Source organism: Nasonia vitripennis, chromosome 2 (assembly GCF_009193385.2).
Source record: "Nasonia vitripennis strain AsymCx chromosome 2, Nvit_psr_1.1, whole genome shotgun sequence".
Classification (NCBI taxonomy): domain Eukaryota; kingdom Metazoa; phylum Arthropoda; class Insecta; order Hymenoptera; family Pteromalidae; genus Nasonia; species Nasonia vitripennis.
Genome location: NC_045758.1, coordinates 921,304 through 934,787, shown reverse-complemented (window position 1 = coordinate 934,787; position 13,484 = coordinate 921,304). Strand labels below are relative to the sequence as shown.

Below are 13,484 nucleotides of genomic sequence, written 5' to 3'. Positions count from 1 at the left end.
TTGACAAATCTACAAAGTTCATCAGTAACAAGGGCAGATAGGTTTCTCCCAAAATGCAGCAGGAATTATTCAACGAAAACAGTCTGACATGCATCTCAGTGTAGAGGTTATTTATTATTGCATTCTAGTTGATTCTGTACATTCAACATTGAACTAAACGTAAAATCGCTCGAAACGCTCGATCTCTCTTAACTTTTAACAGATTATCAATAATATATATAAAACAACGGGGATTAAATATGAATACGTAACTTGCTCGATATTTCGCATACAGAATAAAATTTATCATAAAACATGAACATGTATTGTATACGTTACTTTACTCGTCATGAGATGTATTAAATAATCGTAAACGTCTTGGAGGTAATATTCTTTTAGTGACAGGAATGTAATATAGGAATTGTTGATAATATAAGAAGACATTAAAATTCGTATTTTCGTATTTGACGGAAACGCATTAAATTAATTAGTCGGTATTACTATATATAGAATAAATATACATTAAATATATATATATATCTTAATGAGAACTTGCAAAAAATATTCTAAAGATCAAAGACCGTAAGGCACTATTTTCAAGGAAATTTTAAAAAATACTTATCTTTACGAATCTGCCTTGTATTCTAAGGATATAGTCGAGCAATTTCAGAAGATTCTTTGATCTTTAAAAAACGTAAACAAGTATCATTATTATTATTTAATACGCAAATAACTTTATACCTATTTTATTGCATTTCTAACGGTATTTTCAATTAAAAATAATGAAATAATAAAATAATATAATTATATAACGGGATATTTTAAGAATGTTCTTGTCTCTGCGACGTTATGTTCTTATGTAATGCAATATGGATCTATGGTAATGGAATAAACATTTTTCAAAAAAATATACGTATACGTTTACCTCTGTCGCACTTTTTCTTTTCATGCTGTAATCGTGTTTTCGATTGTAGGCGCATTATTGTAGTGTTTTAGTATTTTTCAAATGTATAAACCTTATATAGAGTAAAAACCCGCCAGCGGATCGGTATTTTATTGGATTTTAGGCGCAAGAACTTTTGCTTCGTTTTGTATAATGTATAAAAATTAAACGCATTTTAAAACTATCAAATGCTCTTTCTTCTCTGCTTGTTTGGATTTCTCTTTCACTTATACGCGCGCAGATTAAAAAGTTTTCCGTTATTTGTACTCAGTTTTCTATTCAACAGATCGAAACTCTTAAGTTTAAACGCATTAGTTACAACTGGTGGTGCAAAATTTAATTTTAACGGAAACAAAACAACGAATACGGTGACTCTGACTAATACAAAAGAAGAGTTCTCAGTAATCGATTATCGACGCAACGATAGACTTGTACGAATGATAGAGTAACGTACGTTGGCGTGTTTCAGAATTCCAAGTAATCGATTTTTTGGAAATGTTAACTTTACTGCTTGGATTAACAACAGCCTATAACTACGCACGATGGGAAAGTTATTTTCGTAGTTATCGAATTTGTTTGTTCAGTGGGTAATGTTTTAATTATGAGATATGCCTTCAATCCTCATTTAAAATTGCGGCATTCGTTCAAAGAATTTATCGATAATGATTACGAAAGTGGATCAACTTCTCTTGTTAAAGTACGCAATTATGTTTCTTATTTCAGCATCGCGATTCGATGCAACGATTTGACCGTATACATCTGTTCGCGATTATTTACACTTTTTACTTATTTCGTTTCCTTAAATTAATCGTCTTACATCTAAAAGATTTTGCGAGTTTTCGCATCTCACGATATAGCTAGGGATTATTTATTCTTCGCTTACTTTGACATCATTCTTATTTATAGAAAACAGTCTATCGGTTAGACGCGCGATATCTAATCTCGAGAAAACACAATTACATTCTTCGTCCAATAATTTTCAAAATCACCATCCTCAAATTAGTTTAAATTTCAAATTCCTTGCCTCTCGAAATTAAGAAATCCACGATTTTCTTTACATCTTAAGAGCTAACTTATCCCCTAAAATTGTGTTTAAAATTATCCAATTACATTGCCTACGAAAACTGCTCTACCTCTCTTCTATCATGACATTCCTTATTGCGTTTAAGTAAAAATTTCATAGCCTTACAAAATGATAATTTCAGTATTGCCAAAAATGAAAGGAAAGTACGTGTTTAATACTGATCGCGACTACTCTGTTTGATCTAAACTATCTTCATAACTGAGCTGCACATAAGACCAAACTTAAAAACACATTCAATGGGCCAGAACGATTTCGCCTTCAAGTGTTCGACACAAACTCCGGCTAAGTTCTCAACACCTATCTCGCACTGTCCTCGTGGGTATAAATCGTCCGTAACTCGCGGTAGCACACGTATACGCGCGATCCACTTATGGTACAAGATAAGAATACACAGTAGCTAGATGTGCAGGTTCGCGGGCGGGTAGCTGTCGTAACCGCCCTCGACCTCGTTGTACATACGCCGGATCGGGTCGACACCAATGGTCGCCACGCCGTTCTGGCGTTGTCGGGGTTGTCGGGCCGGCGCGACCCGGTTGTTCGTCGTCGTCGGCAGGAAACCGTTGGCCATTCTCGCGACGCCGTTCTGCAGCAGGTGCGGACCTCCGTTCGCTTGGCGCTTTTGCTGCTGCTGTTGGTGCTGTTGGTGCTGTTGCACCGCAGGCTTCGGTTGGTGGCCGTTCTGCTGCTGACGGTTGTCGTCGACGACCTTCCGCGCGGCGTTCTTGAGGGGTCCGTGACCGTTGGCCAGGGGAAGCTTGCGGCCACCTGCGAACACGCGTTTTTCACGCTGATCAAGCGGACGTCGTTGCTCCGGGGTAGGGAGTCGGTGCACGAGGTTACCAGAAATGTCGGACTATCGTTGCAAGCGGATTTTCCGAATTTCTGCCACCTCCTTCAGCAACGAGACGGATGGGTGTGATGACGGAAATGCGGTTTCGAGCATGGTTTGAAAAATTACCTGCAACGCCGTTGCCCATGATGACCTCGTTGTTGGCCCTGTGGTTGACTCCGTTGCCGACGGGCTTGGCCAGTCCGTTGGCGGCGGGCTTCCGCCTGCCGGCCGACACCTTGGGCACGTCCTCGTCCTCGGGCTCGGACTGCAGGACGCTGATCCTGTTGGGGTCGTCCTCGTTTCGCGCCGCCCGTCGCATGAGCTGCAGCAGCGCCGAGGCGAACTGCTGCCTGTCCACGGGCAGCTCCGTGTCGCCGTCGACGATGCTCAGCCGGGCCTGGTTGTCCAGACTCTTGAGCATCGGCAGCGAGAGCTCCCGGAAGAGTTCCAGTCGGCGCCCGAAGGCCTCCACGCCGTCGTACAGTCGACCCCTGCCCAGCTGCTGTTTGGACACGTCCAGCAGTAGCATCTCCGGCCTCTGGCCAAACTGTCGACAGACGCAATGTTAATCAAGTGCGGGCTACCTGCCGATCGAGTCAGCTAAATTCCTCTCGCGTACCTTGTTCTCGAAATCTCGAGCTTGCCTCGTGTCCCTGGGGAAGCCGTCGATGACGATGCCGTTGCAGTCGCGATTCTGGACAATCTGTTGCTCGAGCAGCCGCATGATCAGGTCCGTTGGCACGTGTTCGCCGAGCACGAGAGCTTCGCGAACCTTCGGATTGCTGGCGGCCAGCCTGACCAGCAGACTTCCCATGCTCAGGTGCAGCCAGTTCGACATCTTCCTTATGGCTTGGCTGCAGACCATCGCCTTGTTGCTTCCCGGGCCACCTGTTGAGGGACAGCGCGCGTTTCGCATCAGAGTGTCTTCTCGCCACGTCATACGCTACATAGACTGACGATACTCACCCAAGACCCAGACGACGGGCGGCAAGCCTCTCCTGGTCATGTCCGCCGTCTTGGAGGGGAGTATCTCGTCGCCTATGAGGGTCGGTGGCTGGGCCGCGCTGAGCAAGTGCTCGTCCGCCGGTCCGGGACTCGTCGCCAGCTCGCCGTCCTGGTCCCGCTCGACTTCCACCTGCATCGACGGGAGGGAAAGAAAGCAGGTTGACGTGAGTCGCATTGCCGGGCGGTGCACGTGCACAGGTGCAGGACTTACAACGTTCCCTTCAATGTAGAAAAGTCAACTTACTTCCGCTTCCATCGAGCTCGAGACTTGCCTTTCTGGGGCCTCGCTCTCCTCGCTGAGGCCCAGTATCCGCATTACCGATTCGCGAAAGTCCACGTACACCTCCGACGGATTTCGCTCGCCGTTCACCTGGGGGGATTGTCATTGTTTTGCATGCGTCTCAAAGTCAAGCTGTTGTTCGCGATATGCAACACGCGATACACAGTTGACGAGAGACTAACGAGACACGTGGCAAATCGTGCATTATTAATTTACGACGCGGTTTACGACGCGTCTTGCGTTCTACACATAGGCGCGTGTATGCGTGTAGGTGTGCAAAAGTATAGAGTTCCGCGGGAGTCGAGTGTGTATTATACAGGTCTCTTACCACCAGCAACATTTCGCTCTGGTCGAAATACTCGGCGACTGGCATGACGTTCTTATAAAAATTCTGCAGTTCCATTCTCGCTAATTCGATTATCACTTGGCCGAGCTGTGCTCCGTAATCGATCTGCCTCTCGAGCACTTCCTGCTTCCAAGCGACCAGGATCACTCCATTGACGATTTGGATCTGTTGAAAATGAACGAAACACGAATGATTGAATTGGGGACGATAGCGTTTCCAAATATTTATGTCGCTGGCCATTAGCACACCCCCAGAAGGAAAACAATGCAGCTATATCGTGCCGCGAAATCTCCATCGACGTCTTGGGAGTTGCGTTTAACTCTCGACCGTTGCGCTAACGAGAGAATGATCGAGCGCCGGCCGTCAACAAGTGTGCGTGACAGTCGAAATTGCCGCTGAAACGCGAGCGCGATAGCTAAGCAAATCGACTCTCGACTATACGTATTTATTTCACTCGGGAATGATTCATCGGAGTTTTGAGTTTTGAGAAGAACGGAACATTTCCTCTGACTATAGCTAAATTGAATTAATTTTTTCCCCCATTTAAACAGCATTGCATATTATACGTATATCTACACGGGCATAAATTATTCGCGAAAAGCGATAACGCAATTACAATTAGTCAACGGTCGCAATTAAATGTTTCATCGTCTACTCATTGCATATACTCTTATAAGTTGAAAATGCGTATTTTTTCTGATTCCAAACCGACTTTTGACTGACGTTCGATTCACTCTATACACCCTCGGAATTTCGAGTAAAAACACGCCACACAAAATGCGGCTTCTTCCCGCCTTTATCGGCGACTCGCGCGCGCCGCGCCTATATAACTCCCCCGCACATCGTCCGTCGATGCGCGCCATAACGAAAATTGAAGTTGGAAGCTATGCGCCGTACGCAGCGCCGCACGAGGAATCTCGCTGTAAGATACTCTGCAATTATCGTTTCAAGCGCGCGCTCACGAATTCGTGTCACACGAATGTTCCGCGCCGATCAAATATTCATGCTGACTCGAAATCCATTCGTCTTCTCTGCCGCAGCGAGTGTGACTATGATGTTTTGTTTCTTTGATCGGGATTGAAAATTCTTCATGTTCGCGTATCGATTGACGCGCGAGAAGCTCAGGATGAGAAATGTTTTCATTGAAAATTACCGCAGCCCCTTCATAAGGTAAAAGTTAATATCGCTCGCGACGAAATAAAAAACTTCCGAAGGTCAGCGTGATGTCAGCGGAATTGGCGAGCGTACACAGAACCGATAGTCGAGCTGTCGTTGATATAATTATTATTCGCCGCAGACGCAGAGGAAAATTCTCCGAAAGCTTATTGGCTCACGAAATTCTGCACCAGCGCGATGTCTGCTCGAAAAAAGCGAGATAAACTCCGCGAATAATAACAAGCCTGTAAAAATCGAAGCCCCCTAAGCCTCTGCCACCTTCGCGCGAGTAGGCAGTCCGATTGATCAGAGACCGAACGGACGAGACCATCAGCCCCGTGTGGCATCGAGCGCGACTATAGCCATCGCGTATACGTGTGTGTAGAGGGGCGCCTATATATTCGGGGTGTGTGTGGATGCCGGTGCGATAACCGGAGTAGGTCAGTAGGTCGGTTCTGCGTATCCGTACGCAGTCCTCTCTCTCTTTCTCTTCCCAATTTATTTTTTCTCCTCGAGTATTTCGGGGATGTGTGCCGCCAGCGCCGCCGCCGCGAGACACGGACGTCATACGCGCTCTCCTTTTTGGCGAATGGCTGCGCGACGCGCAAAGTTGATTTTTTCAAGGCCGAGACAGAGAGAGGGTTGATCGCGTCCACGTGTCTGCCGCCGAGCGGGTTAACGAAACCTATATATGGCGGCGGTTTCTTTAATAACGAGAGGCTCGATTCCAGCGAACTCGCGTCGCGTGGAAGACCTTTGGCTTAAAATTGAGGCGTTTCGAAGCCGCCTCTAGAGTAATCGCCGTGCAATTAGAGTGAATCATTCATTTAGCGAGTGTAAGCGCGTGTCTGACTCTACCCGACCACTACTACTCGGCCCAGCGTTCATTCAAGACTCTGACCCTTCTCTTTTTTTTTTTTTTCACCGGACACCGTTTTACAGCGTGCCGAACGAACTGGATAATTGATCGCTTACAGCTCTCCGTCAGGAATATTTAATACAGCCGGGATATTTCGAGCCGCAGAGAGCGGGCGCTTCCTGACGTGCCGGTATAAGTATTGTATACGCGCGCGCGTGGAATTTCGCTATAATAACTTCGGCCCAAGGCCGAGAGCGTACAGGAGCCTCGGCCTAATGAGTTCGATGCCACCCGCGGAAGGGACAGGGGGAGGGGTGTGTGTGTGTGAGCGTTGACACGGTTTCGGGCTTTTTTCTCGCCTTATACCTTTTCGGAGTACTCCACGACGTCGCGCATGTTCCTCGGATAACCGCTCACGAGGAACGTTTTGGCCCCTAGAGACATTTTCATTTCGAGCATGAGGACCTCCGTCACGGTCTTGCTGCTGAGCACGCCAAAGTCCTGCATATCTGTAACAACAAGGAAGAATTGCCGTTGTACTGTTTGTGCAGGTGACTTTTAATCGCCGTGTATAGGTCGTAATGCGAATTATAAGTTTGTTTCTCCTGAACTTTCTTCCTATACGTTTCCTAATTACCGAGGCGACGACGATTATAAGTGTACCGAATGACTTTGAATTTAGCGCTAATTATTCGCTGAACACGATGGCCTATTTATCAAGCGGGATCGATTTTAGCCCTCTTCACCTGCCTATATCGCGAAAGTTTCGAAAGTGTCCGGGCGTCGTCACATCGTCGGAAAGTGCACCGCGCGCAATGGAAATATACCCGACCGCGCGAGCAAAGGTCCATGAATCTGTAATAAAGCGGCGAGTCGCCGAGGTGTATCTTTATTGTGCAACTATGGATACTGTATCTTCATCGATCTTGCCGGCGCGGAATCGATAGCCGGCGGCGGCGCGCTGAAAGCACTTGGTCATTCTCGCGAAATCTACCGCCCCGAGAGCTTTTCTTGCTCCAGTTTGCTCGCCCCGTGTTTACGCGTGTACAGCGGTTGGCCAGAGGTGTTGCCGCTTCGTTTGTACTGCGAGGGTGGAGGTCGGGCAGTACTGCGTAGAGACGCGGTGACGAGTGGCTTCGTCCTAATTGTCGAATCGCGAAAGCTTATCGGAGGACTCACCGTTGCCCAGCGCATACTGCTGCAGGAGGTCCGTCATGTTGATGTGAACTATACCCTTCTTCTCCTGCGTCAGGTTGTCGCAATGTGTCACCTTACCACTGCCAGGACCTCCTGTGTAATCGAATGCTTTCGTTAGATATCGAGTGTCCGTTTGACACGAACGTTACATGCTTACCGAGTACGAAAATAACCGGGACCGTGGGAGGCTCGAATTTGACCTGGCCGGCGTTCTGCATGGGGAACTTGCCCCCGGGCGGGGTCGCCAAAATGCCCTCCTCTCTGCTCCATTTGTCTCGGTTCTGAGCACCGGCCTCTTCGAACACCTGCGATCCATCTTGTTGATCTGCGCAGAAAGAAATTTCTTTGTCAAAACACCCGCAGCTGAAAAAAGCATCGCGGACCATCCCTCAACAATAGAAGGCGTAACCTGTTGAGCGAGCCGAGCCAAGCTCTGCGAAGCTCGCACTTTGCCGTCCCTTCCGCAATGACGATATTCGCGATATATAGAGCAGTGCAGCGCCGCTGGCGTATCGAACGGTCGCACGCGCGTGACTCATATCCCGGTTGAGCTATAGGCCGATGCGAGGCTTACAAGTTTTCCGTGAAAACGAGTCGAAGAGAGATGCGGTCGGAGGTATGGCTCGCGGTATCAGCAGTAACGACGTGGTAAATGTTTTGATTGGCTTTTATTGCGCCGGCGATGCCGTTATATCGTTTCGACTCAGAATTCGATGAAATGCACGAATCTAGTTTGGGCTTGCGAAATACGATAGGAAGTAAGTATGCACGTGTATAATTATATTGAAAGTCGATACGGGAACTGACCGGTGAGCCGGCTGCTTTTAACGCATGCGGACAGGAACTGTTGTTTAACTGCGTTTTTCACGCTTCTTCGCGTATAAATATCCGTAGCCTGGTTTTTTTTTTTCAACAAGTTTCGACGCAGATGCGTACTCGCGAATACAATAAAACGCCGTGAAAAAGGCGCCAAACGCGACCTTGTTTGCTCGCAACGATTTTCATTCGCGGATCGGCGTGAACGGCCTCTCGACCGGCCGCGATTGCACATCTCTCGCCTCTTTATTCCCCGATGTCTCGTCTCTCTCACTCTCTCTGGTCGGCTTTTTCGTATCGATCCGCGTCTGAAAATAAAAGGCCAGTCCACCCGAATATTGCGCGGCGCCCGGCTGACTTGCGTTTCCCGAGCTGGATTTCGTATGGCTTCGCGTGTTTGCACAGATGGACGAGGGAAGGGCGAGGATTATTCTCTTTGCGCGACGGACTGACGTTTGACTCTTCACCGAGCGGCTTTTTCTCTCGGGCTCGGCCAGCGATTTTAACAATAACGAGACTCGAAAAGTGAGAGCCAATTTGGAATTACAGTACATAGGCTTGATCAATGTTTAATCGGGAAAAATTTTGCAGAGGGATAAATTGCTCGAGGCAGCGAGCGTGAAAACGTTATTCACGGGCGAAAGCATTGTGCATTATTAATACGCTAGGTTAAGTGCGAGCTGTGAAAAAAATGAAAATCGAATTCGCGCACTGAATGGCGAAATGTTTACACGATTCGCGTGCCGGCGTGCGTCGACTTCTCGCTATAACGAGTCCTTTTGCGCACGAATGATCTTTAAACGTTCATGACTCATGAGGCTTTTCGATCGACTAGATCGGCATTAAGATAAGCACTCTTGGATTTTACATTAACGTCCTGTTCTCGTTCATTCGGAACGATAATCGAGCTCTGCGATTGATGCGTTTCGAGCAGCGAGTTCTTACGATTCAACGATTAAAATGATTTTGATTTCAGGTGTAAGAATTTGCGGGCCAAACATCAGCGAGACAGGTAAGATTTAGTTTGTAAAGTTTTCTCCAATGCTTGTCCAACGATTGTTTTGCCTTCGTTTCCCGCGGAACTTATGCCAGCGTTCGAACTAGAGAACAGGGATTTAATTCCGCGCCGCGTACGTGTGCTCTAAAGTTAAAAATAACCGGCAATATCGCCATTTCCCTTATCGATTTCGCGAATAATTAATGTTTCTTACCGAAAACAGCTAAAACGGCCTGAAATCTTCTTTTCGATTTCGATCGCTCGTAATTTCTTCAAAAATCTCCACCCGGCGATGCCATCCGCACGCGACAGGTTCATCCAAGTCAACGAGCTCGCGTCGGATTCGCGTGATGCGACAACATGTTTTTTTCCCGCCGCCCTTTTCCGCATACCTCGATGACACTCGCGGCCGGCTCGTCTAATATATAGGTGTATATACCTGGGCGCACGCGGTAGCGAAACGCAGAGGGGGCTATCGATCGAGCGGACAGTTGCGCGCATACGTCATGTCGACTTTGTCGAAAGCGCATCCCTGCATACATGTGGAAATGTACGGGCTGAGAGAGTACTGCTACGAGGCTCGCGACCTTTACCTTGTGTAAGGCAGACGATCCGCGCGGCCGAGCGAATGCCGCCAGCTCGATATATCGGTCGTCGTCATATTATTGCGGGCAAGCTAGTCGCGGCAGCCGGCTTTTTTCGAGGCTCTACTGCTCCACTGTACAACTGTCGATGATTTTACTCGCGGGATGAAGAAGTTTGCTTTTCCACCTCTCTGTCTTCAAGTTCATACGTCGAGGAACGCGGTTTTTTTAACGGAACAGTATCCCATCAGACTTGTATTTATTCGTTATGTCAGCCGGCGCGCGTCAAAACATTGACGCTAGGCTAACAGCTTCTTTTTCGACATTGACTACTTCGTACGAATGTCTGTTGTGCTCTTGGCCGTTCTTACAACATACAATAATAGACAGGCTGATAAAACGAAATTTCCAGCGCGTTTGCGGTTTCCAACGTGTTTTTGACGCCGCCGAGACTTTTCAATTCAATTTCACGACGCGTTCGCGCTTCGCCGAATGAGTCACCGGAATCGCAGCCGCAATTTGCACAAGCACCACGTTTTATATACAGAACTTGTCGAGTAAACAACGTTTCGACGCTACCGATCCGCCCACGACCAATCGCTCTTCACGCACCCACGCCTGTAGATCGCGGAGTCGGGGACGACCGGGGGAGTGAAATTCGGGAAGACTCACCTGTGTCCAGGCAGATGCCCATAGTAGGTCGTTGGAAGGGTGGCTCGATCCCTCCACGGCCATTTACTCACATGTCCGCGCGGGGTTTCGATCGCACCACCCCAGGGCACCCGAAAACTCCTCGGTGCAGCGCCGCTTCTTCGTCGCGCCGGTTGATTTCTAGCTACTGTACGCGGTCGGCCTCTGGGGAGACGAGAAGAATAGAGGAAAGAAAGAGGAAGCTTCCTCGGCGATCGATCGAGCGAGCCTTCGACAGCACACTCGCTACTTGGCCTCCTCTCCTCCGCGCACCCGCGATCATCCACACACACACACGCGCGCGCGCGGGCGCGCACTCTTTCTCTCTTTCTCTCTCGGCTGTAATCGAAAGTCACAGTCGCGAAAAACGCGCAGGTTCAATTGGACTCGTCGTCGGGGCTCGTCATCCTGGGCCCGCGGCTCAGCCGTGAAACTTGATCCTCTGGCTGCCGGTACTGGCGAACCTCATGCCCTCGGCGTAGATGCGGTCGAACCTCCGGAGCTTCCTCAGGATCGTCTTGCCGATGAAGCTGATCAGCAGCACGGTCCACATGTATTTGAAAACCGCGGCCGCGAACGCGCTGCTGCCACCACCGGCTTCCGTCGGCTCGTCCTCTGGCCTGCGGTTCACCTGGGACCCGAGAATCGTGCCGGCCTGTGCCGATCCGACGCGTACGTATATGCAAGTACGTGTAATTACTGTTGTTCGGCCGATCTCTTTAGCGAGTGTACACCGAGAGACAAGACGCGCGACTCGTCCGAGGTCCGGGAGCGCTATGAGCGATGAGTAGGCGATCGCCGCGGCCGATAAAGCACAGGTACGACCGGTAACCATGGGTTACTGCGGCGGCGCGCGCAGGCGCGACCGGACGGACACCCCTTTTTTCAGAGCGCCGAAAGAGTCGCGCGCTATAACCCCCACCCCTTTCCCTCGTTTCTCTCTTTCTCTCGAATTTTCTCCCACCTTTGCGCCGAATTTTTCACCCCATGCAGAGCGATTTTCCGGTTTAACGCGCTGCTTTTCCAGCCGTCCAGGCTACACGTTTGTGTGTTGACGAGTAGCCTCTCCCTCTTCCTCTTTCAGCCCCGCTACGCCCGCAGGTTCAATGTCAAGTTCCCTCCGCAGTGTACAGGTCGTTATGTGCGAGAGCTGCAGCACTCGCTTTTCCGCACTTAAACATTGCTCTTTGTAGACGTACGGTCTGACGATAGCGCACAACTCCCTTCTTCCGGGTGATTAATGCAATTTTCCTTGGCGTCAGGCGAGCCGTTCGAGACGTCGAACGAATTTTAAATTAGGCCATTATAGGTCTACCCCCGGTTTACGTTATAGCTTGCGCGAAAGTTCCTTGCACTCTACACAGACGCAGTAAGGCGGCGTGTAACGTTCATCCTTGGCTAATTTGCCCAACGTATAAACTTTGGCGATAAGCCAGCGGTTATCGCGCGAAACTATACAAGTATATACGCGTTACAGCGATATTGATCACACATTGTCAATGCGAAACGTCGTTTGTCCTCTGGCTATATGTATAATACCGGGAATCATGTTTGCACATCATCATTGTCTTATAGCCACGAATTTGAATATTACGCAGTTCGCCCAGATGCCTATTCGTAGACTCAAAATGCCAAACAATGTATATATACATCCTTTGCCAAAGTAGCCCTTGCGAGTCGATTCGTCGCAGAAGAAGTCAATTCAAAGTCGATTCCAGCGGCGACGGATATCCCCCGCCCTCCGTGTCAAATATTGACCGGAGCGGCTAATGTGTGTGTGTGTGTGTGGGTGTGTGGGTGGCGTAGCGACTTAAAGACCGCTAAATTACATACCTTACAATGCGCCTATGGTCTTTAACTCTCTCCAGCGGCGTATACCGCTTCGTCTCTTCCTTTCTACATAGGTGTCCACGCGACACACACGCGAGTCGGGTATCACTCCTTTATGGAAAAACGAGGCCGCGATGACCCTCGCCGGTCACTTACGCTATACGTCTACGTGCAACGCGCTTCTGCTCTATACGAAGAAGATAAAATCAATTCGACGTGTGGAGAGAATTATTACGCTATATGGCCCGCCGCGACGACGCTAATTCATTCTATGAGCTAATGCTCGTTCATTATTCCTGCGGATCGTGCTGGATATGAGTCAGAGTGGTCGTTCAGTCGAAACTTAGGAAAAACGGCTTTGAAGCTCGTGCAACTTTTATTCTATAAATTGACACACTTCGCAATCGTCCTTGAAAAGTCTACCGAGATGAACTTCAATGTAAGTGAACTGAACCTGAACGCGTCCGAAGCGAAAGTAATCGTTCTCGTATAAAATACTCGCGATAAGAGTACTTGCTTTCGCCCTTTCTACGCGTCTAATATTCTGTATCATCTATATATCGACATCGTGAAAAGTCCGTCGCACCGCGCGAACTTTCAAGCCTCCTCGACGCCGGTCTATTATATGCCTGAAACTGCCGATTCACCGCGGCTTCATCCTTTCAACCTTTACTACACACTTCTACATTATACAGCAAAAGAGTTGACAGCCGGCGCATCGACCTTCAAGAACCTTCCGACGGATCATCATCCCCCGCCTTAAATTCATCCTTCGGCTCGTAAAGGGTGTCTTTCCGGCCATTAGACAAGCGACCGGTAAGTTTTCCAGTCACGCGAGACGCTCGTCGAACTTTATAACGTCGCGAAGACGACGATGTAATTAAGGG

At 48.6% G+C, this 13,484-nt stretch overlaps 1 protein-coding gene across 3 annotated transcripts; it reads right to left on the bottom strand.

Annotated features, from left to right (window-relative positions):
- Nucleotides 1-93: 93 nt before the first annotated feature.
- Nucleotides 94-11,507, bottom strand: LOC100119603 (adenylate kinase isoenzyme 5). Of its 3 annotated transcripts, none has more exons than XM_008218211.4 (10): nt 9,708-9,730; nt 7,838-8,005; nt 7,663-7,773; nt 6,850-6,992; nt 4,452-4,634; nt 4,088-4,213; nt 3,805-3,973; nt 3,458-3,726; nt 2,965-3,385; nt 94-2,771 (listed from the first exon to the last, which is right to left on the bottom strand). In XM_008218211.4, exons 2-10 carry the CDS (start codon nt 7,896-7,898, stop codon nt 2,404-2,406), a joined length of 1,851 nt encoding a protein of 616 aa, XP_008216433.1. In that variant the 5' UTR covers nt 7,899-8,005; nt 9,708-9,730; the 3' UTR covers nt 94-2,403. The 3 variants fall into 3 exon arrangements, with proteins under 3 accessions (XP_008216433.1, XP_001603345.2, XP_031779546.1); XM_001603295.5 differs by lacking the exon at nt 9,708-9,730 and adding an exon at nt 10,750-11,507 and having other exon boundaries at nt 96-2,771; XM_031923686.1 differs by lacking the exon at nt 9,708-9,730 and adding an exon at nt 10,750-10,771 and having other exon boundaries at nt 2,654-2,793.
- Between the last annotated feature and the right edge of the window lie 1,977 nt (nt 11,508-13,484).

Excerpts from the sequence above, each read along its gene's own strand:
- LOC100119603 (XM_001603295.5), bottom strand. The coding sequence starts at position 10,771 with ATGGGCATCTGCCTGGACACAG. Across the intron at positions 7,774-7,837 it reads CCCGGTTATTTTCGTACTCG|GAGGTCCTGGCAGTGGTAAG; the intron begins GTAAGCATGTAA and ends TCGATTACACAG. Across the intron at positions 4,214-4,451 it reads AGAGCGAAATGTTGCTGGTG|GTGAACGGCGAGCGAAATCC; the intron begins GTAAGAGACCTG and ends CAATCCCCCCAG.